The following is a 26021-nucleotide window of genomic DNA, read 5'->3' on the forward strand; positions in this document are numbered from 1 at the left end:
CAAATATTTTGGTGAAAATAGAAACTTTCCGTTTTATGAGATATTATTTTTGTCTTCCATCTGCACTCCAAGTAAAACAAAATATTAAGGCTTAATTCCATTTTATTTCAACTGTTTAACTTTGCCCCTGAACCTTCAGATAAACATTTACCCAATGGCTGAACTCGTGGGTTTGGATTTTTGAAACATAGTAAACATTTCCCTATTTAATAATCTATCTAGTTTCTATAAACTGTATCAATTTATTAGATGTTTTAGCTTCTTTTAAGGTTGAATAAAGTTTAAGGTTCGTGCAGGATATTTTTTTAAAGATTGGTTTATGTTCTTCTCGTCCCCATCTTGCTCCAGAAATGGTGTGCAAGCCGTCTCTGCCTGGGTGTACTCAGGTTCTCGAGGTCAGGCCGGGAGTGGGGTGCGCCTTATTGATTAGATGTGAGTAGGATTGACTGGCAGGAAATCCAAGACTTGAAATAAACTTTGTCCTTAGTTTTTGTTCTTTCTCCCTCTCTCCCTCCTTTTCTCTCCCTCCCTCCCTCCCTCCCTCTCCCTCCGGCTCTCCCCTCGCCTGCCTCTCCCCTTCCCCAGAGGTGGGCCCTGACTCCAAGTTACCTTTCCGGCCCCTTAGAAGCTGTTTGGCGCTTGTAGAGACCTCCAAATCGGCAGTTAGATTCTGCTCATCAGGAAAGGATACGCCTGGGGGCCTCGCCGCCACACCAGAAAGTGGACCGACGGGATTCTGGTGGGGACTGCGTTTGCCAGCAGAAAACAGGTTCTTCTCGAATGTCGAGGGCTATGCCTGGTTTCTTCGGATTTCTCTGCGTGTCCTGAGAACACCTGGGCACACGCTCCCCGGACAAGCAGGATGTGCTTTCTGCCTGAACCACGACTGTTTCTGGCAGCAGTTACCATCGGTGACGGCCTCTGATCGATTTCCAGGGGCTTATGTTGGAAGTTGGCTGTGACACCTGGGAGGTGAAAAGAAAGGTCTAAAAGGTGCCAACAGCCCAGCTCAGCAGAGTAAGCGACACCCTGGCATGAAATAGGACCGGGGCCTCGGCTCCCGAGGCCTGCGCCTCCCACCGCTTCCCGCGTCACCCGGCAGAGGCCGAGGGCGTCCTGGGGTCCTCCTGGCCTCCTGCTCTGGCTTTGCGGTTTCAAGCCCTCACTCAGCTGTTTACAGCTGGGTGACCTTGACCAAGTTACTTTACCTCTCTGTGCCTCAGTTTCCTCACTTGTCAAACGGGGATAATAGTCCCGATTTTCACAAAGGTGACCAAAACGGTGGGTAGAAAGCGCATGCCCGTCACATAGTTGGTACGGAATAGATGCTGGTTCATGCATTGCTTCAGCAGGCGGTGCTTTGAGGCCCTACCCTGTTCCAGGACTATTATGGGCACCGTGGATGGCTTTTTTAGAATATTTCTATTGAATTTACCTCACTGGACAAATGCTAAAAGGTAATGGTAGGGAAATCCAATCCAGGAAGTGAATGAATGAATGGATGAACAAATGGATGAGTAAGCAGTATGTCCACCTAGCCGTCTCCCAGTATACGTGCTCTCTGTGTTTTAAGCAACAGATGTGGCCCCGGGGCTGTTTGGGGCGCGATTCCTCCATCCCTGTGGGGGACAGACCTCACCCTGGGAACATGAGTTGAATGTTACGTGGCGATTTTCCTCCTGGCCCCGGTCCCTCAACATGGAAACCGGTATCCTGCCTGGGGTGCAACTTACATAAGGACATAAGTAGCAAATCCCTGACAGCTGTGATGACACAGCTGTTTCTGCACCTGTGACAGGTGGGGTCCAGATTGCGTGGCTGTTGACATAGATGCCCTGGGAAGCGCAGGCCCTGGGGAGTGCAGGGCGCGCACCTCGCGTGGGGGCAGCTCCCAGAGCTGCAGGCCAGCCTGCCTTACTCCCCATCCAGGGGCCACGGTGCCTGCTTGTGCCTCACACGGGGCCCCCTTCCTCTGGTCCCTAGTCAGCCCTGAGCCGAGCCCCACGTCGCCTCCCTCCGGAGCCTTCTCTGACTCTCTCCAACCCTAGTCTTTCTCCTCTTTCTCTGGCGACCTCGCCCCCGCCTCCTGCCAGGTATATGGTATCCACGTCTGTACCTTGCCTGGGAGTTGCTGCTCCATCATCTGTGGGCCTTGGTCTTCCCTCCTGGCTGCCTTGAATCTCCGTGGGGCAGGGCCCACGCGTGGCACCTTCTGCCTCACAGACCATCAGTGCTGACGTGACTATGTGCCGGAGGCTCACGGCTCTGCCTCCCTTTAGGGATGATTAACTTTGGAAAGGCAGAAAGGATGTGGTATTTGAAGGCAGAAGACCTGGGTGTGAATCCTGCTGCGCCATTCACGAGCTGTGTGACCTTGGGCAAGTTCATTCACATCTCTGACCTCAGCCTCCTCATCTACATACGACGAGGAGACTATCGGGAATCAGGCAACACTAAGAGAGGGAGTGTCTTTGGAAGTTCTTAGAAGGATAGAGAAATCATACGTGGCTGATCACTGACACCAGCGTTAACTGGACTCACCTGTGCTTCCAGAACCTACCATCATGTTACGCATTTTTATTTGGGGGGAACCTTTAGTAAGAAGTGAAGCAGACTATAAAAGTGCACAGATCTCCAGATCATAGTTTGATGAATTTTCACATTGTGGATGCACCCGATAATCACTGCCCAGATTGAGCTCCCTGGGAGCCCCTCCCGATGCCCCCGGCGTTACCTCCCCGCCCCCCCGCCCAGCCTTCGCTGTGCATTCAATTTGCCCTCCCGGACTCGGGGAATTGTGGGATTTGGGTCGTTTTGCTTGCCTTCCAGCATTCTGCTGCGTGTATGGTGGGATCTGCCTGTGGTTTTCATTTGCATTCCTCTGGGGACCACTGGTGGCGTCACCATCCATGTCACGTGCGTCCGGGCCATTCGGAGAGCCTTTGTGGCAGAAGTGCTGGTACAGGATTTTTTTTTTTTTTTTTTTTTATGGGGTTGTTTGTCTTCTTCCCTTCCTTTGCCAGAGTTATGTATGTATTTTGGGTGCAGGTCCTTTGGGGTATGGATGTATCGCAAATATCTTCTCCCGCTCTGTGGCCCACCTGTTCGCTTGCTTAATGGTGTCTTTGGCTCAACAGAAGTCCTTCAGTTTAGCGGAGTCCAATGTACCAATCTTTTCCCTCATGGTGACTGTTTTCTGTGTCTTGTTTAAGAAATGTCTGACCCTCCCGAGCTCACGAAGGTAGTCTCCTATGGTACCTTCTAGAACTTTGTTGTTTTACTTTCCGTATCTGAAATCGGCTTTGTGTATGGTGTGAGGTAGGAGGTCAAGGTTCACCTTTCTCCCTGTGGCTGTCCACACCATTTATTGATCCCACACCATTTATTGGAAGGACGATCCTTTCCCCTAGTGGCAACTTTGCAGGAAGTCAAATGTATAGTATATTTGTAGGTCTGTGTCTGGGCTCTACTTTGCTCCCTTTGTCCCTTTGTCTGTCCTTGCACAATACTTTGTTAACTCTTGTAACTTCTTCTTATCAGCTAGATGAGTCCTCTAACCTGCTCAGAACTGTCTTTATGACTCTCAGCCTTTTGCATTTCCATATGAGTTTTAGTATCGGCTTGTCCATCTTCTCTCTGTCATACACACACTCCTTCTGACATTTTAATTGGGATCACACTGAATCTGTAGATCGACCTGGGGAGAACTGACAGCTATACTGTACTGAATCTTCCAATCCACGAACACAGGAGGTTACCCCCCTCACGTACGTCTTTAATCTCTCTTGGCGATGTTTCATAGTTTTCTTTGTTGAAGTTGTGCCTATATAATTCTTTGATGCTATTTAAAAAGGCATAAGTTTTTTAGGTTTTGTTTGTTCCTGGTATATAGAAGGGTAATTGACTTTTGAAGGTTAATCTTGTATTCGGTGAATTCATTTATTAATTCTCATAGTTTATCTGTGGGTACTTCTGGGTTTTCTCCCTTCAAAACTATGCTGTCTGTGGATAATGTCAGTTTGATTTCTTCCTTTCCAATCCATAGCTTTTTCTTTGTTTTTCCTGCCTTATTGCCTTCCTGAGACCTCCAGTACGACGTTGAATGGAGGTGGAGATGGCAGACATTGCGTTTCAGCTCCCAGCTCAGGGGACGCTCTCAGTATTTCACCCTTTAGTTGCTATTTGTTTTAGATTTAGTCATATAGGCTGAGTTTTTATCATAAACAGGTATTAAATTTTACTGAAGGCTTTTTCAGCACTTATGGAGGTGACCACTTGATTTTTTTATTTCATTAATTTTTTTTTTTTTTGAGGAAGATTAGCCCTGAGCTAACATCTGCTGCCAATCCTCCTCATTTTGCTGAGGAAACTGGCCCTGAGCTAGCTTGTGTGCCCATCTTCCTCTGCTTTATATGTGCGACGCCTACCGGCAGCATGGCTTGCCAAGCGGTGCCGTGTCCACACCCGGGATCCTAACCGGCAAACCCCGGGCCGCCAAAGCGGAATGTGTAAACTTCACCCTGTGCCACCAGGCCAGGCCCTATTTCATTAATTTTTAAATATGACACCAACCTTACATTCCTGAGATCAATTCCATTTGGTCATATTACCCTTGTTAATGGAATTATCGTGTTAACATTTTTGTTTGGGGTTTTTGCATATATGTTCGTGAGAGATATTCTCCCCTCTTGTAATGTCATTTTAACAGATTAAAGTGAATTGGGAAGCAGTCCCTCTTTATTCCTGGACGAGTCTGTGGAAGAGCGGTGTTATTTCTTCCTGAAATGTTTAGAAAATTTCCCCAGTGGAGCCGTATGGACCTGGAACTGTCTTTGTGAAAAGGACACTAATCATACATCAAATTTGTCTCATAGATAGAGGACGGTTGGAACTGTTTATCTCTTCTTAGGAAAATTTTGAGAAGTTGTGTTTTTCTAGAAAACTGTCCATTTCGTCTAGATTTTCCAATTAATTTGCACCCAGTTTTCCCTAATGCACTCATGTTTTTTCTCTAGTGTCTGTGGGGACCGTAATGATGCCTGCCTCCTCGTTCCCATTAGTGATCATTGTGTCTCCCTTCTCTTCCTCCTCTAAGAGAGGCCCCACTCAGGACCCAGTTCTGCACATGCCCTGCTCTGGGCCTCATCCTCCCCCCTCCTTCCATGGGGTGAAATCTGTGAGGTCAAGGGCACTGCCCACCTTGAGCCCTCACCCTCCTTCTGAGACCAGGCTTGGACACTTGGGGTCCAAAGATCCCCACCCAAACGGCCCCCAGTCCATTTCCAGAGCCTGCACGGGCCTGTTTCCTGGACCGCCCGCTCAAAGGCAGACCATGGGCGTGCTGTGAGGACCCCTTGGGCAGCTGAGGGGCAGCTCTCTGCGGGGCCGCAGCCAAAGCTTGGATGTGCAGGCTCCTCATGGCACAGGATGATGCCAGGGTGGCAACGGGGTGGGGGGCGCAGGCCCCATCTCCCGTCAACCGTCTCATGGCACAGATCTCCAAGGGGTTTATGACTTCTAAATTTGAGCCTGACTTTCTCTGTTGTGCAAAGGTTTATTTCTCAAAGTAGGAGGATGGAAAATATTTTAATAGTTCGTTAGCTGGGTTTATAACTTAGATATATGGCATCCGATCTGCTCTTGCGAGGGGCAGGCCTGGGTCTGACGGGGGTGGATCAATATTATTAGTCTTTTCAAAGAACTAGCTTGTAGTTTCGTCCGTTTCTCCATGATGCCTTTGTTTTCTAAATCACAATGTCCATTCTCATCTTTACTATTTGCTTCCTTATACTTGATTTACTGTTTGATTTGCTGGTTTTTTCCTAGCTTCTTGGTACGCGCACGTAGATCATTGATTTTCAGCCTTTCTTCTTCTTGACTCTGTGCATTGAGGGCTATACAATTATCTTCAAGCACAGTTTTAGCTACCTATGGTGATATGATAACGTGACATGGGATATCATATTATCATTATGTCCAGTTCAAAATATCCTCACATTTTCACTGTGGTTTCTTTTTTGGGCTATAGATGATTTAAAAGAGCATCACTTAATTTCCAAACATTTGGGGATTTTTACAGTTGTCTTTTTGTTATTGGTCTCTGTTTGTTTCCACTGTCGTCAGAGGACAAGAGTTCAGTCCTTTGAAACGTGCTGAGACAGGGTCCTGTGCAAAATGGGTGGTGTGTGCTTGAGAAGAATCTGTATGCTGTAGTTTCAGTTGATTTTTTTGGTCTGAAATTCTATCATTTACTGAAAGAGTTCAACTTTGTTAAACATACAATCTATGATTGAGGATTTATTTCTTATTTTAGTTCTGTCGGCTTTTGTTTCATGTATTTTGAGATACGTATAATTTAGAAGTGTTATATCTTTCTGCTGAATTGACATCCGATTGCAAAACACCTTTTCTTATCTCCTGGAAAACTTCTTACTTTTAAATCTACATTATTCAATATTAGGATAGCTACACAAGCTTTCTTTTTATTGTATTTGCATGGTATGTATTTCTTCCATCTTTCAACTTGTAATCATCTGGGTCTTTATCTTCTTCTTTTTTTTTTTTTTGAGGAAGATTAGCCCTGAGCTAACATCTGCTGCCAATCCTCCTCTCCTTGCTGAGGAAGACTGGCCCTGAGCTAACATCCATGCCCGTCTTCCTCTACTTTATATGTGGGACGCCTACCACAGCATGGCTTACCAAGCGGTGCCACGTCCACACCAGGATCCGAACTGGCAAACCCCGGGCCTCTGAAGTGGAACGTGCGAACTTAACTGCTGCACCACCAGGCCAGGCCCCATCTGGGTCTTTATCTTAAAGTGTGTCTTCTGTAAATAGTATAGAGTTGGAATTTTAAAAAATCTAGTCTGATAACTTTGTCATTAATTGGACTTTTCAACCCATTTATATTTAATACAATTATTAATCTATATCTGGGTTTCTACCCATCATCTTGCTCTGTATTCTATTTGTCCCAGTTGTTTTTTGGATTTTTCACTTCTTCCTTTTGGATTAATCAAATCTTTTTTCAATTCTAATTTCTCTCCTATTCCTAGTTGTACATTCCTCTATTCTTCTTTCTTTCTTCTTTTTTTTTAAAGATTGGCACCTGAGCTAACATCTGTTGCCAATCCTTTGTTTTCTTCTTCTCCCCAAAGCCCCCCAGTACATAGTTGTATATTCTAGTTGTGGGTCCTTCTGGTTTTGCCATGTGGGACGCCACCTCAGCATGGCCTGATGAGCAATGCCATCTCCGTGCCCAGGATCGGAACCGGTGAAACCCTGGGCTGCCAAAGTGGAGTGCAAAAACTTAACCACTCAGCCACAGGGCCGGGCCCTATTCCTTTATTTTTCTTCACGTGGTTGCACTAGAAATTATCAGATGCATTCCTGGCTTTTTAGAGTCTTTCTTAAAATAGAGCTTTAGCCTCTCGCTTTTGGACAATGTTGAACCTTAAATGCCTTCACTTCATTCACTCCTCTTATTTTTGTCACGTATTAATTCTATTTATATTTTAATCCCATAAGACATTGTTACTGCTATTTTAGACAATCACTATTCATTTAGATTTGCCCACTTGTTTCTTCTTTCCAACGTTCTTCATTTCTTTCTGCTTCCATTTGGGGTTATTTCCTTTCTGTCTGAAAAACTCCCTTTAGGGTTTCTTTCAGTGGGGGCTTACCAGCAATGAATTCTCTTAGTCCATTTGAAAAAAAATCCTTATTTCACCTTCGTTTTTGAAAGATACTTTCTCTAGATATAGAACCCTAAATTGGCCATTGTTTTCTTTCAGTAATTTAAATAGGCTGTTCTACCATTCGAGGCTCATGCTGTTTCTGCGGAAAAGTCAACCATCAGCCTTATTTTTTATCTTTTGAAGATAGTGTCACTTTTTCCTCTGGCTGCTTTTAAGATTTTTTTTCCTTGTCCTTCGTTTTCGCCAGTTGCAGTGCGATGTGCCTAGATCTCACCTCCTTGGGGTGTCTCCATCTGAGGTTGATAGCACTTGTCGTATCCATCATTAAACACGGCCTGGTATCTTTCATCGGTTGTGGAAAATTCTTGACGGAACTCGTTTCAAATATCGCTTCTGCCCCCTCTCTCTTCTCTTTCCCCAGAACTCCCACTGCGTGTACGTTAGGCCTGTTCCCCCGAACTTGTGTGTCTCCCGTGGTCCCTTCTGCTTTATGGCCTTTTTTATCTCTGTGCTTCAGTTTGAATATTTTCTCCTAATCGATGTCTCTTCCAGTTCACTGATCTCTTCCCTTCTCTCTGACCTGCTGCTCTTTCAAATTCTTGTTTCTGGCCTTATGATTTCCATTCGATTCTATTGGTCAATTCCAGTTCTCTCATGAAATCCTCCATCTTTTCATTTATCTTCTTCAACACATTGGCGTCTGTGTCTGAGAGCCCCCACCGTCTGGATCTGCTGTTGGTCTGTCTCTTGGGTCGTCTGTTTGTTTGTTTGGCTTGATTTTTAATTTCTTGGCCCTACTTCCTGGGGCTCGTGATAATTTTTCACTGAACCCTGGACGCTGTGTGTGAAGGTGGGGCGGTCCCGGATGATGCTCGCTTCCTCCAGGGCGACTGCAGCTTCTCTGGCAGGCAGGATAGGGGCAGATCCGCTTGTTTCTGTGAGGGTTGGAGAGGATTTGGGGCTAGAATTCAGGATTTGGGAAAGGCTGGTCTCTTTCCGGACCCTGAGCCTTTCCGAGTCCTCAATTCAAAGCTGGAGAGGTGACCACCACCCCCACCTCCTTGGTGGGCCCTGAACTCCAGTTTTTGCTTCCCCGGCATCAAGAGACTGAGGAACTCTCCGGTCGCCTCTGTGCCCTCCTCACTCCTCCTTTCTGCTTGATTTCTCAGCTGCCCGGCCCCGGTCCCAAACCTGGCTGCCCTCTGAGCCCCTGGGGGTGGATGAAAATGTGGGAGCCATTTGGGAATCAGCTGAGCAGAACGTGGAGCTCATTTCTCCATGTTTCCCTTTTGTTCTGGGACCTCAGCCCTCGAGTCCTGTCTGCCTTGGTTCTCCTGAAAGCCCATCCAACACCTAGGTTTTTCTGGTTTTGCGTTTGTTTTTAACCAGCCTCTGCAGTTGATCTTGGCAGGAAGATGACTCCGACAGGGTCACCACTCTGTCGCGGCCAGAAGCAGGGTTCCCCGCTTTGCATCTTAATGGCCACCTCCTGCAGCCTCCTGCAGGCTTAAAGGGGTGTCCACTCGGAGGGTGGCTCTGACAGCTGGAACTTCAGACCAACAGCAGAGTTCCGGAAAGCCCGTGCTTGGGGTCATGTAGTTAGGGGAGGGTCCCTACCTCTGTTGCTGCCAACTGCATGACCTTCAGCAGCTTCTGGGCCTGCCAGGACCTTAGCTTTGTCTGCCAGTGGGTCTAATGGTACCCGCGCCGTGTATTTCACAGACTGTGTGAGGATGAGCCATGCGGGATGCAGCCAAGGGAACTTGGAGAATAGAGAAGTGACTCTTTTTTTTTTTTTTTTCATAAAAAAGGTGTAATGGGCCCCAAATATAGGCACAGAGTCAGACAAGAGCCGTTTGCTGTGTGAAGGTACCACACCCCTGATAGACATTTGGAAAGGTCTGCAAAAGATGGCTGTGCCCCAGGAAACCTCCCCGGGGGGCCCGTCTTCCAGAAGACCCTGGAGACCCTTTCCCAATGAGCTGAAGCTCCCCCAGCGAAGCAGAGCGACTGAGAACTAACGTGCCCTGGGGCCGTGCCATCTGCCCAGGTCAGGCTGGAGCGAGGCACACCGAGGGGCCGGGGTTGCCTTCTCTCTGGAGCCTTGTCCAGCATCCCCACCTCCGGGCTCCCCTCGACTCCATGTCCAGCTCCAGGAGGGGTTACTGGTCCCACACATCACGGTCACCCTTGTGCACGTCTGTCCTCCTGAGACTAGGCGGGTCCCAAACCTGGCTGCCCTCTGAGCCCCTGGGGGTGGATGAAAAATCTCTGAATGTCGGGCCCACATCTGGATTTTTTAAGGCTTCCCAGGTGAAGCAATGAGTATCTGGACCTTCATTTTATAAATGTTGGCGGAGACACTGAACATCCCTGGGATAGGAAACTGCCCTAAGCCAGAGTGTGCCTGGTCCTGTGTTTGATGAATGAAGGCAAGGAGGGGATGGAGGGAGGAGGGCGGAGGGGGGAGGGGGGAGGGGGTGGAGTGAGGAGGGGTGGAGAGGATGGGGGAGGGGGAAGGGGAGGGGGGCGGGGTGGAGGGGGAGGTGTGGAGAGGGAAAGGGGGTAGATGGGGGAGGGGTGTAGGGGGATGGGGTGTAGGGGGGAAGGGGTGGAGGGAGGAAAGGGGTGGAGGGGGGAGGGATGGAGGAGACGCGGGGAAGGGGGTGGAGGGGATGGAGGAAGGGAGGGAAAGGGAGCAGATGCGCAGGGAGCACTCAGTTGGAAGGCCGGGTCCCGACTCCAGGACCAGCCCCCCCAGGCCTATCGGAAAGAGCCCAGCCCCATGTGGTCTGGTGACCGGTGGCCATGCAGCAGGAGCACACGTTTCAGCTGAGATCCCCGCCTTTCTAAGAGGGCACTAATTTCACATTAATGCAGGTCTTACCACGGGCCACTGCCCTTTGGTGGGAAGCCCCGCCCCTCCCCGTGTCCTGTGTCGCACCCGCTGTTTCCTGGGGGTCTGTTAAGCATGAAAATGCACCATGTGACTCTCTGAAGAGGGGGCATCTCGTACCCCACCCGCCCAGTCCTTCAGACCCCATTGTTCTGGAGCAATACAACCTGGTCATGTCAAGTCTTTTTTTCCCTCTTTTGGGCATTTTTTGATGAGTCAAAGGCAGCTTGCCACCAACAGCAAGGTCTGACGTCGCAGGTCCGCGTCAGGCCCTGGGCTTTCCCAGCCCTCTGTTCTCAGAGGTTCAGATCTGTACATCCTGCTCTGTGGATTTCCCTCATTCTCTCATTTCTTTCTTTTTTTCTTCCCTTCCTTTCTTCGATTCCTGTTTCTTCTTTATCTGGAAAAAGAAAGTCTTCACACTTTGGAAGTGGGCTGGAATGCGGGAGTGGGGTGCGGCCCACCAGTGTCGCTATTTCCCCCCCGACGGGCAGGGGTTGTTTTCTGCTGCGCACCGATGTGGGGGCTCGTGCCACGAGGCAGATTGATGGCCTGTCGCGAGGGAAGGGCGCACGTGAAATATCCGGCGAGTCCTTCCTGTGCGAGCAGGGCCCCCAAGAGTGTCTACCCCACAGGCTGAGCAGATCTGGGCCGAGGTGGGGGCCGCACGGCCTGTGCCTGTGGAGCTGGGGCACGGCGACCTCTCCGCCACCACACTCAGGCACTGTCTGTGCAAGGGGTTCCTGGACCCAGTTCCATTGTGTGTGTGTGCATGTGTGTGCATGTGTGCTTGTGTGTATACGTGTGTGTGTGTGTGTAGGCTTCCCCACACCAACAGGCGGTTCTCGGATGCCAGCAGGGTGTCCCAGACTTCAGCTCGGCAATAACACTGTCTGCCCAGACATAGACTCAGATCCCGCAGGCGAAGGGCTCGGCCCCACAAGCCCACCCTCCACTTCAGATGCCAGTTGCAATTCTAGGTTGTCACCTGCTTCTGCCCGACCGGCCATAAAGCAGAGGCTCCCACGACCCCCTCCTCCGGTTCAGTTAATTTGCTAGAGCGGCTCACAGAACTCAAGAAAACCCATTTACTAGATTCCCGATTTATCACAAAGGACCTTCAAGAGTCATTCGCCTGTTGGGAAGAGCCCCCCACCTCCAGGCTGGTTTTGTGGCCTCAGCCCCCTAGATGAGAAGGAAAACCTCTCCAAAGGCCAGATCTTATCTGAGAAACAGGTTTCTTGGTCCCCGTGTGGCCCTGATGCTCATAAGCATTCTTCCCTTTTGTTCCTGGTTCTATTTTTGCACTGGACAGATGGACACCCTGGACCGAGATGAACTTTACAGTTGCCCCCAGGGACCAGAAGGATGCTGGCCCCCTCCTTAGTTGTGCTGGCCTCCAAAGTCAAGGCAGTGGGCAGTGAAAAGTTGGGTCAGGCCAGGCCAGGCCAGGCCAGACAAAAATAAAGGTTTACTGGTCCCCTTTTCCCGAGACCTCTTCCTTCTTCCCATTCCTTTTGCCGTGGGAAGTTCTTGCCCTTTCTCTGCTTTCTCCATCCTCAGATGTCAGTGGGCCTGATGCTGGTTGCCCTGTTTACCTAGCAGAATTATTTGTGAGAAGAAAGTCATTTACGCCTTAGTATGAATTAGATCAATAGTTTGCCTTTTCTCAGGATGTTTGCTCTCTAAGTCATTGAAAAGCTCAGGGCCACATATAGACCTTTGGGGCAGTGACAGGAGAACAGGAATGAGAGATGGAGGAAGATGCTGATCTCGGAGGACCTCTCCAGAGCCCGGGCAGTCACACACACGAGCCCCTACCCCCGAGTCCTTCCTCAGTTTGAGTACTGTCCGTGTTCTGGGACAAAGGATTTTGAGAATTTATAGATGAGAGTGATTTGTGGCACAACCAAGAGCAGGGAGCAGAGAGAACCAGGAGCTGGGCTGGGCAAGGAGGTGGTGGAGGCAACTCCCTAAGACGCTGACCCTAAATCTTTGACGTTGTTCTTGTGAAGGAGTAATTCTGCATGACACCCGAGCCCGGAAGCAGCGCCCAGCTTGTGGAGCAGGTTCCCAGTGTGACGTGATGGGCAGAGCCGCCCCGGGGCCATCGGCTGCCCCCGCAGCAGTGAGGTCTCTGTCACAGTGGGGGAGACCTCCTGGCTTCAGCCGTCCTTGCAGGAGGCCTTGATCGGGGTTAGGTGCTGCCAGATCAGACGCTCGGGGCCCTGGGCTATAGTGCGCATCCTGCTTGCCCCAGAACAGCCCTTCCAGCTCTCGGACCATACGGCTGTGGCTGCTTCGCTCCCCACTTCTGAGCCCCCTTCCCACCCAGAGGGGTTGGTTTTCCGAATTTCCCGAGCGACTGTAGGCTCCCTGGGCGGGGCAGTCTTTCCCTTTGTGTCTGTGGCTCGCAGCTCGCAGCAGCTCGGTGGCTGCACACAGTGGGACCTTAGTGAATACGCTGATTGCTGCCTGGGGAGCCCACCTTGCTCCCTCCCGGCCAGCGCGGCAGGTGGAGGAGCCCGAAGGGCTGTGGATGGGGCTTTTGTGGCAGCTGGCCCGGTGGCCTCCAGGACTTTCTCCAGCTGACCCAACAGCTTTAAAATGTTAAGACAACAACTCCATCCTCCTGGCTCCTGGGGGAACCAGTGTGTGAAGATGCCACAGCCTCCCGCGACAAAGGCCAGCCGCTCAGGGGTGTGAAATGGCCTGCGGGTGACAGTTCTCCGTCCGCACAGTGCAGGAATCCGGGGACACTGGTGAAGCCACATTATTCACTCATTCGTGCTCCCAACCAAGATTTTTGCAACCTGCCGCACACCGGGCTCTGCTGGGTGCTGAGAGCATAGCAGAGGGTAAGACAGACAAGGTCCCCACTTTCCTGGCGCAGAGAGAAAATAAACAGTCAGGTGACAGGTGCTCCGGAGCACAGGAAGGCGGCTGGGAGGGGGGCCAGGAAGGCTCTGGAAAGGCCGTGTTGGAGCAGGGACATGAAGGAAAAGCATCGACTTCAGTGAGGCCATTAGCACAGGTCTGCTCCATGGTGAGGGGTCCCAGCGGTCACTTCAGGGGAAACACTCCCCTTTTTCTGGTCCTCGCAGCAAACGAGGCTGTGACCCTTGTTTGGAAGGGAGCTGCCGCCCCGGCTCATCCCTCGCCCCCAATGTCACTGGTGCTGCAGAGACCGTCCCCTCCAGGGCCGCGTCCCTTGTAGGGGACGTTTATAAAGGCCCCCCGGAGAGCAGAGCGCCCTCCATAAACCTTACAGGACTCTGCCTGGGGCCATCGGCACCACCGGAGTTTCTCTCTCTCCTGTTTTCCTCTTGGAAGGAACTGGAAGCCCCATCATCCTCCCCGACAGAGGACAGGGTGGGCTCTGTCCGGCAAGAGCGGGAATGAGTCCTGCAGAGAGAGGGCAGTGTGAGCCGCGGTCAGGGTGGGCCTCTCCACACTCGGGGAGGAGAGCGAAGGTGCGGCAGTGGGGCAGAGAGCGAGCTGGGAGCGCGGGCAGACAGGAAGCGGAGACATTCGGTTCTCAGATCGTCAGACATAATAGTTGCCGCACAGAAGCAGGTGCAGCTGTTGGGAAGGGATTGTGCTGGAGGGGTGGCCCTGGGGCCCCCGAGATCTGTGTGGCGGCCCATGCTGCAGGATCTGGGCAGTGACAAGCTGTGGGCAGGGTGAACCTCTGGTGGGTTTCCGGACCACTGATTACATGCAGGTGAGGAGAGAGGTCGCACACGTGGGGCCATTTCCAACCCCAGGAATGAGTGGCCTCTGTCTGACTTGTCTGTGCGTGTGTGTGCGTGTGTGCGTGTGCGTGTGCACGCGTGTGCTTACTAACTCCGTCCCGCACCGACCTTCGGGGCTTGTCTCCATAAGCAGAGGCGTGGCCAGGGCTGAGCTGACCCGCTGTCCTCCGTCCCAGGGGCTCCTCTCTCTCACGCTTGCCCCGCCCCCAAACATTTTACTTCTGAAGAGAAGATGCTTTGGGGCCCCAACTCGTTGAATAACCGGCCCGATTCTGTGCCTTTTTCCTGGGTGGGACAGCTCACTTCCCGTGTCATTTTCAGGCAGGAAAACCTGGAGCCATCGAATCATGACAGAATGGCCTGGAGCTGACACTCTAGTGGGGGTGGGGGGCAGACACCAGACAAGAGAAGGAAGTGAATTAGGCAGCGGACGGAAAGTGGTAAAGCCTGTGGGGCGGGGGCGAAAAATAAGCCTGGGAAGGAGTATGAGGAAGGGGAGAGGAGATAAGAGAATGACCGAGTGAATGAATGAGTCAACGAATGGGTGAATGAAAGAATGATGGGTGAGCAAATGAATGAGTGAGTGAGTTAGTGAGCGAACGAACCCCCATCCAGCCAATGTGGAGAAGAGCCTGGGAAGGGCCCTGAGTGTCCCCTTCTCAGGTGCCCACCTGCTTGGGCGTGGGCCTGCCCCGGTGTCCAGGACCCCCAGGGAGGCAGCGTGGGTGGGCGCCCGTGGCCCCAGGCCCCTGGCACTGTCTCAGACAGCCCCCCACCGACAGCGCTGGCTCGGTGTGCACTGTAGGGGGCAGCCGGCAGGTGCAGGCTTGACCACTTACCATGGGGACCCTAGGAGGACGGCCTCCCGTGGTCCAGGGGGACTTCTTGTAGGTCTCAAAACACCTCTCTCACCTCTTCCCCTTCAGCACCTGTGTGCCCAGCTGTGTCATCAGATATGTTTTTGTAATTCAAGATACTCTGTCAACACATTTCAGGAATGTGCCTCCAATGGGGCCTCAGGTGAAGGTGGTTTTCTCTCAATTGGTGCCCTACAGATAAAAATCCAATAGAGTGGCCGTTTTTCCTCAAACCATGAAAGGGGTCCGGTGTCAGCCTGCCGTCTACACGGTACCTCAGTGCTTTTGGTAATAGTCACCTTTCTCCTGGGATAAAACTCATTCGTGTTCATTGCAGAAATCTTAGAAAACATAGAAAAACATAAAGCAGAAAAGAAAAGCCACCCGATATAATTTTCCTTTAGTAATTATAAAAGGCGTGGTCGCTAAGCCGTCCGGTACCGTCGTCCCTGACCACATGTGGCTTTGAGCCCTTGAAACGTGGCTTGTCTGAACGGAGATGTGCCGTAGGGTAAGAAACGCTTATTAACGGTGCTTAAAATACACTAGATTTCAAATCTTTCTTAGGGAAAGAAAGAGTATAAAATATCTCAGTAATTTTTATATTGATTACATGTTGCAAAAATAATATTTTATATGATAGGCTGTATAAATATTTTATTAATTTCCCCTCGTTATTTTGCCCTGACGATGTGGCTCCTAGACTCTCTCAGGTCACCTGTGTGGCTCACGTCGTGTTCCTGTTGGCCAGAGCCATTCTCCAGGGTCCGGGGCTCCCTCCTCCGTACACTGAAAACTTGTGCCAAGAGGATGAGTTCTGAGGTGCCACACCTGGAGGAGCCTCAAGGTCCTGCTCCCCAGCGTGGGGTCGGGAAGATCCGTTGGCTTGTCGGCGAGGCCCCTGGTTCATCTGCTTGTTCACGGCCCCCCCAAACATTCCGCCATCACTTTGGGCTGCTGCCCGGCCGGGAGGGCCCTGGGAATACAGGATGCAGCGTCCGCCCGCAAGGAGCTTGCAGCCTAGCAGCTCGGCGGCAGGCCGGAGACCCAAGAGCCAGCAGAGGCCCTGGCACAAAATAGAAGCTCGGCACAGAGTCATATGCACGTGGAAGATGCAGGGCCCTGGGGCTGTGGGTGTGAGAGCAGCTTGAGTAGTGTTCGCACCCTACAGTAAGGTAGGGCCTGAGTTCCATCCCAGCCCTGTGCCTGGAGGCCTCAGCTGGCCTCAGCCCTGAGGACCCGTCCTCACCCATCCGAGGCTCCATCCATCTGGGGAGAGAGCGCACAGTCCGGGGGAAGGCTCGGTCTCCATCCGGTGGTTTCAGCTCAGAGGAAGGCCATTCATTCGTGTGTGAGACCCGGAGTCCTTTGTTCTCCTGGGGCGCGTGGGGGAAAGAGAATTGCTACCGCTCAAGCTGGGCGGCCTGAAGCTCTTTCGCTCTGAAGCCCCTGGAGGAAGAGGGAAACAGTGGACGAGGGCGTTTCCACCCTCTCTGGGCATGATGGTGCAACCGCTGGCTCAGCCACCTCCTGCTACAGGCAGGCTGTCCCCGTCTCTGTCTCCTGGCCACCAGGCGGGTGGGTTCTGTTGCCCAAGTGTCTTTCATTGTGTCGATGGATGCATTGTCCCACGGGGTCGCAGGGGAGAAGGGAGCTGACTGAGACTCAGTCTGGACTTCCCCTCACGCCTCCAAAGAAAGGACCCTGGGGTGAGGGCGGGGACATCTGTGTGAATCCACTGCAGGCCGTTGGCATCACCGTTAGAACTCGAGATCCTGTTTGCGGAGGGCTGACATGGCACTGGCTCGTCGTAGGCGCTGTACCACTGCTTGTTAAATAAACATAAATGGGGAAACCCAGAGTGTGCCAAAGACGGGAAGGGGAGTGGAGTGGGCAGAAATGAAGCAGAAGACGCGAGGAGGATGGAGCAGAAATGAGCCTGCGCGCCTGGATGGAGCCAGGGAGCCGGGCCAGCAGAACAGACATGAGTAACGCGGCTGAGCTGGACCAGAAGTCTTCCTGGAGGAGGTGGCCGGCAGCTGAGCCGGCCGGGCTCTAACCCAGCCCATACATCTTTTTAGAGTTCTTAGGAATTCTCAGAAGGCAGTTCCTTGGGTTCACAACACACCCTCTGATGGAAACAACACCCATGGATTCTTTTGAGGGGGAAAAAAATCCCCCAGACAGAACTTCATGCTTCGGGCTGCGTTCCAGAACCCCGGGCTGGCGGTTTCCCTGTGCTCAGAGCCTCCCCGTCCAGCTGCAGCTGGCGGCCTCAGCTCGGGGCTCTGACATCATGCGAGGGAAGGAAATGACAGTGGTCCCGTCTCCCACCCACCGTATCTCGGTTATAAATTCCCCAGGCCTGTCTTCCCCGGGAATAATTACACCCCGGGTTGATTTTAGCACATGAGGTCAGACCTATTTGGCGTTCATCTCTTTCCTGCAGGGGTTGCCCACCGGAGACTTGAAGGGGCGCAGAGCCAGCACGGGCGTGGAGGACGGGTGGCCGTTGGCACTCACAATAGCCCTGAGTCATGAGCCGCTCACTTCTTCCACGCTCCCTCCCCACCCGGGGCTGCCCCTGAGGTAACGGCATTTATTCAGGCATTTATTCAGTGTCTCTGAGTGTGCAGGGAGCCGTCCAGGGGAGAAAGCTGCCCTGAGCTGGGATGGCCAGACCCGAGGGACCGAGCAGCCTCAAGGGGTCCTCCACCGACGGAGGGCAGCCCGGGGCCATCTGGGTATTTTGTAAAAATGAGCCAAACCTCCTACCTCCTCTCTCTCTCATTCCGTGTGCATGTGTTGACTTTGTGGTGTGAGCCCTGCTGGGAGGGGGTCAGCAGGTCTAGATTTAAGGCCATAGCCACCCTCCAGTCTGTGACCCTGAGCCAAGCACATCCCTGCTCCAGGCCCCGGTGTTCTCATCTGAGAACCGTGGGCTGGTGAGACGAGGCTCCCCGGTCGTCCTCGAGAGCACAGGCAAGGCAGGGGCTGCGGGTAAGCCCAGAGCTGGCTTCTCAGCTGGGGTGACTTTGACGCCAGGGACATGTGACAATGTCCGGAGACATCTTTGGTTGTCATGCTGGGAAGGAGAGGTGGTACCGGGATCCAGTGGTCAGAGGCCAGGGATGCTGGCAAACATCCCACAGTGCACAGGACGACCTCCCAGGACAAAGAATGAGCCAGCCCCAAATGTCAGTGGTGCCAAGGCGGAGAAGGCCTCCGAGGGCACCATGTCAGAGAGATCTGTGCTGGAATACTCGCCGAGGCAGCTCACTGCGGCCAGGCCAGTCAGAGGGCCCCGTTCTGCCGCGCTCTGTGAAGCTGGGTCTGTTGGCCAAGTTGCAAACGGCCCGGTGAGGCAGGCCTATGCCGCCAGGCAGCGCGGAGAGCAAGGCGTTCCTGCCTGTGGGCACCGCCAGGGAGATGAGGCTGATGTGGATGATAAAACACCACTGCAACAGCCCCCATCTGAGCCTCTTCCGAGGGAGGCGCTCCCCCCACCACACACGCAGCCTCGTTGCCCGCGTCCCTCGGCACTCTGTGCCAGTACGCCCGGTGATTATTAAAAGGTCAGCAAAGACGTAAGTGTCTGATGGTGGGTGACATCCCAGCGACACAACAGGGCAACACGCTGGCAAAACAGGGTGAGCTGTGAAGCGCGGGACTTGGGATAAAATGTGCCGTTTAGACGAGCGAGACTGGTTTTTATTAATTCACGAGCGGACAGTTAATCCTGCCCGTGCCCCTTGGCGTCCTGAACAATGAGAATCACTGAGTCAAAAAGCAGAAAATGCAAATTAATGCAGCAGTTTATCTGGAGGGCTCGCTTATAAGCAATTAGTGACTCAGAGCAGAGACACAGCCCCCTCCCCCCACCCAAGATGGCCCACAGGAGACAGCCCGAGGCACGGGTGCCATCATCGCCAGAACCAGAGGGACCTTTAAAGTCCTCTGACGTGGGGCGATCTCAGCGTGGAGGATTCCCATGGCCCCTCCCCGATTTCATTCTTTGTTGTTTTTATTCTTTGTTGGTTCTTGAAATCCTAAGACCTGAGGACCCCCCGTGCAGGCCTTGAGTGACCTGGGGACGGAACTGCTCCTTGCTGGCCCGTCCTGTCCCGTTCTGTTCAGAGGCCTTTCCCCTCCCTTTGCTGAAGCCTTTCCACATTGTCCCCTGGGAGAGTGGGGTGGGGGACGAGAGGAGCAGAATGCAGGGACACATACTGACACGTGGCAAAGAAAGTGACACCTTACAGGCGAGCAGGTGTCTAGACTCTGGCTAAGGCATCAACCTCAGAACCGAGAGGCGAGACGCAGCTCCTGGAGCCAGGCCACAGGGGCCACTGGCCCAGCAGGAGGTCCAGGCCTGAGACACCGCCCCCCTGCCCTGCGGCCCCCAGAAGGGCTCGGGCACGAAGCCCCCCAGCCTCTCAGGGTCCGCACTCAAGGGTCACCTTCCCAAACATTTGGCAATGCCAATGCACCCAGAATTGAGGAATTCCGTTTTTACTTTTTCTTCACAAATTATACGTCACAGACTTCTGCAAGACTCTTTGCCACTTGAAAATAAATTTAGAAAGACAATGCATTCGAGTTACACAATCTTGGTTGTTTACCAACAAGGATAAGAGAATGAAGTTATATAATCCTGTGTGTATGTGTGTATGTGTGCGCGTGCGTGCACACACGTGTATGATTCTCCCCAACCCCCAAAACTTGAACTTTTAGGGATGAGCTCTCCCTGGCGTGGCAGACACCGTGGACGGCCATTTCCAACGGGGACTTGGCCAGCACAGCGCCCTTCTCTGGGGCATCCCCGGTGTAGACAAAGGGTCCTTCAGGGCCACTCAGCGCCAGCCCAGGCACGGAGGAGCTTTCCTGTACCTCTCCAAGTTCAAGAAAGTCACCAACTTGAGTCTAAAGGAGGTGGGGGAGGTCATGACAATGACAAGATGACAGGAGTAGGAAGAGCAGCCACTGCTGCAGCTTCATGCCCACCGGACACTCCCGGGAGGACAGAGACTCCGGGAGGCTAAGGGGGCTTGCCCAAGGTTGCTGGACTGGAACCAGACCTCACCCTGTGTGATGCCAGAATCCACCCTTGGAACCATGCTGGTGACGTCATGACCTTGGAAGGCCCTGAATATTCTTCAGTGGGCATTCGATGAGCAATTATTGAGCACCAACTGTATGAACCCACTGTAAAATCAGGTGGAGTAAAGGAAGTGCTGTAGTCGAGGTACAGGCAGGTTCTTGGGCCTGAGTGCTTTGGTGAGGGGCAATCCAGGGTGGCTTCCTGGAGGAGGTGGCATTTGGTACACACCGTGAAGAACTAACAGGCTGTAAGGAGGCAGAGGGAAGGGAGACTTTATTCCCAAGGGGTGGGGTTGCCAGTGCGGCCCCTGGCGGATTAACCTGAGTGTGGCTGCCCCTGGAGACCCACGTGCTCCTCCTGCGAGGATGGAGCATTGAAAACACGTCCTGAGGAGCACTGTGTGCCAGGCCCCCTGCCACTCCTGGGACAAGAGCAGCGGAAGTCACCATCGCTCCCTCCAGGAGGCAGTAGAGCGTCGCGCAAGGAGTGGCAGCCGCTCTGCGGGAAGCCCACCCTCCTTCCTTGGCCTTCGGAAGCCCCCATAGCCCTCCGAAAAATGAGGACCAGGCTGAGGGCTCAAATGAGACGAGCCGTGTAAGGGACTTGGCTCGTGCCTGGTCACAGAATACTAAGCGTTTGGTAAATGGGGGCTGCGGGCAACATTAGGGGGCCCACCCGGGGGGTGGGGGAGGACGCACAAGTAGCCAGGGCGAGCCGGAGGGGGCGGGCCTGCAGAAAGCAGGGGAGGCTACCTGGAGGAGGTGAGGACGGAGCGACAGCGGGAGGCCTCCAGCGGGTGGAGGGGGAAGGGGCGGGGAGACCATTCCCGACTTCCATCGCAGCAGCAGCGTCTCTGCCCTGCAAGGTGCCCGGCCACAGAAGTGCGACCTTTGGAGCCTTTCCCTGAAGGTGGGGGCTGTCGGACGCTTCCTCCCTGGTCTGAAACCTCGGCCACCCTCAAAAAAAGAAAAAAAGAAGAAAAAATGCAGAGGGCCACTTTGCCCGGATAAAAATAAAACTTGGAGGGGGCCCGCGGGAATGGAATACTTTCTTCCTGTGTTTAAATTTCTACGGAAAATCTGAGCCGCGTGGCCGCCGCCCGTGCCGCGAGCGGGCAGAGCGCGCCTGGCTGTCTTGCAGGAGCGGAGGGTCCGGCCGGCGGGGGCAGGGGGGGCGGCGGGCGGAGCGGGAGGCCCGGCCCCCTGCGAGCGAGCGAGCGAGCGAGCGCGCGCGAACGCTGCCGTGTAACCCTTGCAGAGGCCGCCGGGGCCGTGGATGGGGAGGGCGCGCCGCCCGGCGGTCCCGGCGCACAGGCGGCCGCGATGAGGGTCAACGAGAAATACTCGACGCTCCCGGCCGAGGACCGCAGCGTCCACATCATCAACATCTGCGCCATCGAGGACATCGGCTACCTGCCGTCCGAGGGCACGGTGAGTGCGGGCGGCCGCGAGCCGAGGGAGGGCCGCGCACCTGCACCGCGCCCGGGGGTTGGGGCGGGGGGGACGCGGTCGGGGCCGGGGGACGACGGGCCTGGCGGGACCCCGGGGAGCGTGAGGGGCGCCCACCCGCGCACGTGGGCCCGGGCCGCATGCACGCGCACGGCCCGCGAGCTCTGCGCCCCCCAGGGCGCCGCGCCCACCTGCCCATCGCAGCGCCCCTGCCGCGCTCCGTGGGCTCCGCGTCCCCGCTCGCAGCCCCTTCGCCCTGGACCGGGAGCCCGAACCAGAGCGCGCGGCCGGGGCCCCGAGTTGGACACTCCCTAACCTATGCTGCGGGTTGGGGCAGCCGGGGTGGAGGTGGGGGTGCGGGTGGTAGCAGCCTCCAGGCCCCACCGCGTCGGCACCCTCTGGCGACAGCCGCGCCCCTCTGGGGTTCGACCGCCGGCGTCTCCCTCACTTGCCCGGGGCACACGGAGTCCCGCAGCTCAGAGCCCCAGCCGGCGGCTGTCGGTCTGTCGGGACTTCTTTCCCGCTGGCCCCTGCCCCCTCCCCACCCCCCCGAGCCCGCTCCCCATCCGGGTGGTAACAGGGACACGTGGGCCAGCGCCCAGCCGGCCACGTGTCTGGGGACCCCTATCCCGGATCCGGCTACCCCCCACCCCCACTCCGGGGCCGGACCCGGCAGTCAAAAGGAGCCCAGGAGGTCAGTATTCGCCATGAGGGGTTTGGCTTAAAGCTGGAACAAAGTTTGCCCGAAGAGGGGAGGGCTGAGACAGTGCCCTCAGCCCCGGGGAGCCCCGCGGCGCCCCGCGGTGGCTCACCCTGGGCCCCGGAAACAGACTCCCCCTTTCTCCCCCGTTCCCACACAGCGACCGCCAAGGCCCCTCCCCAGACGATGCCAGGCCCCAGCCCCGCCGCTTTGCTGGGACCCCACGATGGCCCTGGGCTGCCTCTCTAGCCTCGGGGCTGGACGGCAGGGGGTCCAGGGAAGTCCTGGGAGGTGGGCTTGCTGTGTTCCTGGGGAGGCAGAGATCTGGGGCGTTGGCCTCCCCCTGGGTCACAGTTGGGGCTCCCTGTGGGCATTTGAGGGGTCCTCTGCAGCTGGGCTCCCACAGAGGTGCCGGGAATTCTGGGAACCAGTGAAGGAGCCGGGGAGCCTGCCTGTGACACATACCGTTCACCTGGAAAGCTTAGAGGTGGTCGTTTCAACACACACCATGTGCCTGCCTTGTGCCAGGCCGTGCGGGATCCTTGGGCTCCCTCAGGGAGTAAGCCGGGGACGCCGCGTCCATGTGGGACTTAAGGAGCAGTGATGGAACGTTATCCGGGACACGCACGTCCACAGGGCTGGGCCAGTCGCTGTGTGTTCACTGACTTAACTCTCACGACAACCGTATGGGGTCGGTGGTGTTACTACAGATGAGGAATCTGAGGCCAGGAGGGAGCAGAGGACAGGTTCCAAGTCACCCATGAGCTGGGAAGAGAGCTGAGAAGGGCCAAGACACAGAAGCAGGTGGCCACAGCCAGTCTGAAGGAGGAATGGCACCCTCGAGGAGGAGCTGGTCATACCCGTCATGGGGGTGGGGCCTCTCGGACAAAGAAATTGCGTATTTCTTTGGCAAAGAAAGTAGGAATGGGGGGGCATCAGTTAGGAGGCATGAGATGATGGTGGCAGCCAAGGAGAGGGAGAGAGATGGGCATTCTGGAGTAGAGTGTTAGACCTGGCGAGGAGTTGGATTCCAAATAAGTAACAGAGCCCTTAACAAATGGCCCTGGGGTCTGGAGTTTTCGTTCGGGGACCTGTTGCCTGTCGGGACCCGGAAGCTCTCTGTTTCCCTCCAAAACCGAGCAAGGGGCACAAAGTCTGCAGAGAGACAGCTTGGCCCACCAGCCACGGAATTCACAGTCCAGAAGCACACAGACAAGCCCAGAGGACACTGGTGACCATTGTTCTGCACACACCTCCTACTCTGGGCAGTTTTCAGGCGTTGCAGCTTGGAGGGCTGGGGATCAGTGGCACTGACTGTGGGAAGGAGAGGTGGCCGAGCCGTGTCCTGCCGGTGAAATGGCCACGGACAGGCTGGCCGGGGCAGCTCCAGGAGCTGGGGGCCTGTCTGTGCAGAGCAGGCTGCATGACGGTTGGGGGGGGGAGCCTCCCAGAGCATCCCCAGCACGGCTCGGCCAGTAATTGTTGCCCGGCCGTTGCCCTGAGTCACCCGGGGAGGGCGGCTCTGTGCATGCAAAGGCCGCAGGGCGTGGGCTGCAGTTTGCAAAGTTCCGGTCCCATCCCCAGACATGCATCCCTGGCATGCTGTGTTGGTGTCATCGACGTCGGCTGTCAGGATGAGCCTGTCCCACGCAGGCTGCAGTTCCCCGCCCCATGCCTCTGTGCCTCTCCTGTCTCTGTCATGCCCGAGTTCAAGGTTAGAAATCCCTTCATTGTCTCTGTACCAAGAGGTGTCAGAAATTACTCAAAAGCCAGAGGCTGGGTGGGATGCAGTTTATTTCTTTACATTTTCTTCGTGTTGATCTTGGAGCGTTTCTCCTTCCTTCATTCAAACCGACGGCTGTCAGTGCCCCAGGATCTGGGTGCCCCGACCAGCCCAGACACCCCCGAGAGGAGGGCCCGGTGCGGGTGTCTGCCTGCCTGCGAGGCAGGAGTGCTTCCCCGTCTGTCTGCAGTGGGCGACCATCTGTTTACAGATTACAGAGTTTGCCCGATGGTCGTAAATTGCCGTGTAGCCTGGCGATTTAATTAGAGCTTTTTCGGAATGCAAGTGCGTTTAGAAGTGATGTTCCCCTGGGACCTGAAATTCACAGAGTCCCCGGAACTGAAAGAAGTTTTGCAGGTCACCGGTTTCCTTTTCCCCATTTTTGGAAAAAGTGAATGTGGTTGATTGTCCTCGAGTGATCAGTTAGACTTGGCCTGGCTTTGGCTGCCCCACGGCAGTGTGTGGATCAGCTCCTTCTGGGAGCGCGTCCCCCCAGGACTCCGGGGACAATCTTGAGAGCACTTTCACATCTCCCGTCACACTTTGTCCCCACAAGGATCCTGGGACCTAAGTCAAGGTGATGTTTATGTTCCCATCTGGCAGATGGGAGAACTGAGGCCCGGGGCCGGGGAGGGTCGTGTTTAAGTTGCTGGCCTGGCTGGGTCTCCCCTTTGGGATCCTTGATCTGGGGGCTCCTCCCGGGAACGGTGGAACCGAGGCCCCTGTCCTTCAATCATGCACGCCTTCATTCGCTCCACGCTGGTGCATTCGGTGCCAGCCATTAAAACGAGGAATGAGCCATCCTCCCCACCACCAAGGTGCCCTGGGGGGGTCCCCTGCCCCTTTGCTAAGAGTGTGGGGAACATTCTGAAGCTTTCCTGAGCCTTTGAATTGGGGTGTTGTGCATAAGGTCTAACCCATAGCCCTCCCATGGCAAGTTAAATCCTTGCCTTCTTGTCCTGCACAAGAAAAGCACCCGCTCCATGGAAGGGCCCCGGAGAGTCGCACGGCCACCAGGGCAGCCTCGGTGGTCCTCGCTGTGCCCCCACCTCCCCAGCCCCCTCTAGCCCAGCTCAGAATTGCTCTCCAGACCCTGGGGGCCCCCCAGCCAGTAGAGCAGTAGGAAGAGAGCCCCACACTTCCTGTTGAAAGGTTGCTAGCCGCTTACACTTGTCCAGGAAGGGTCATCCCCATTTTATAAAACAAAGATGCAAAGAGGCAAAGCAACTTGTCCAGGATCACACAACGCATCAGTGACAGGGCCAGGCCTGAGGGCAGGATCTGGGACTCTCACACCAGTACCTGGTCCTGCCTCCTGCCAGTCCCAGAGGAGTATCCAGCTTCCTTTGGTAACTTTTAAAAGTCTGGATCTGGCGCTGCCGCCATCTTTCACTTGTGGTCCACTTTGGCCATGAGATTGTTTTTCCCTGTCCTCCCCTCGTTCTTTATTTGTGCTTGTGTCTCAGTTCCGACTTAGAGCAAACTTCTGTTGTGGGTTCACTGTATACCAGGCCCTGTTGTAAACTCTTTACATGTATAACGTGTTGAATCCGTCCAATAACTTCTTGAAGGAAGTCATCTTAGAGGAAGGAGATCTTGTTATCCTCCCTGACCCTCATTTTACAAAGAGGGATCCAGAGGGACAAAGGGATTACGCTGTCCGCCCAGGGTAACAGCCAGAAGTGGCAGAGCTGGTCTTCAAACGCAGGCAGGAGGACGCCCACTCTCGATGACGCGTCTGTGCTGCCGCTCCTGCCCATGAGGAAATGTTTAGGGGGAGCTTC

The 26021-nt window shown here is 54.4% G+C and overlaps 1 protein-coding gene across 16 annotated transcripts in view; it reads left to right on the forward strand.

Moving 5' to 3' along the window:
- Window positions 1-26021, forward strand: part of ANO1 (anoctamin 1) — a 167195-nt gene that overhangs the window by 61309 nt on the left and 79865 nt on the right. For 10 of the 16 annotated variants that reach the window (XM_023654626.2, XM_070228961.1, XM_023654624.2 and 7 more), the window contains exon 2: window positions 21564-21736. In XM_023654626.2, coding sequence (XP_023510394.2) covers window positions 21564-21736 — 173 coding nt within the window. Of the gene's footprint in view, window positions 1-17654; window positions 17795-20711; window positions 20946-21124; window positions 21216-21563; window positions 21737-26021 lie in introns of those variants that run through there. The other 6 variants (XM_070228965.1, XM_070228962.1, XM_070228964.1 and 3 more) reach the window with 5 other exon arrangements.

This window comes from Equus caballus, chromosome 12 (genome assembly GCF_041296265.1).
Source record: "Equus caballus isolate H_3958 breed thoroughbred chromosome 12, TB-T2T, whole genome shotgun sequence".
Classification (NCBI taxonomy): Eukaryota; Metazoa; Chordata; class Mammalia; order Perissodactyla; family Equidae; genus Equus; species Equus caballus.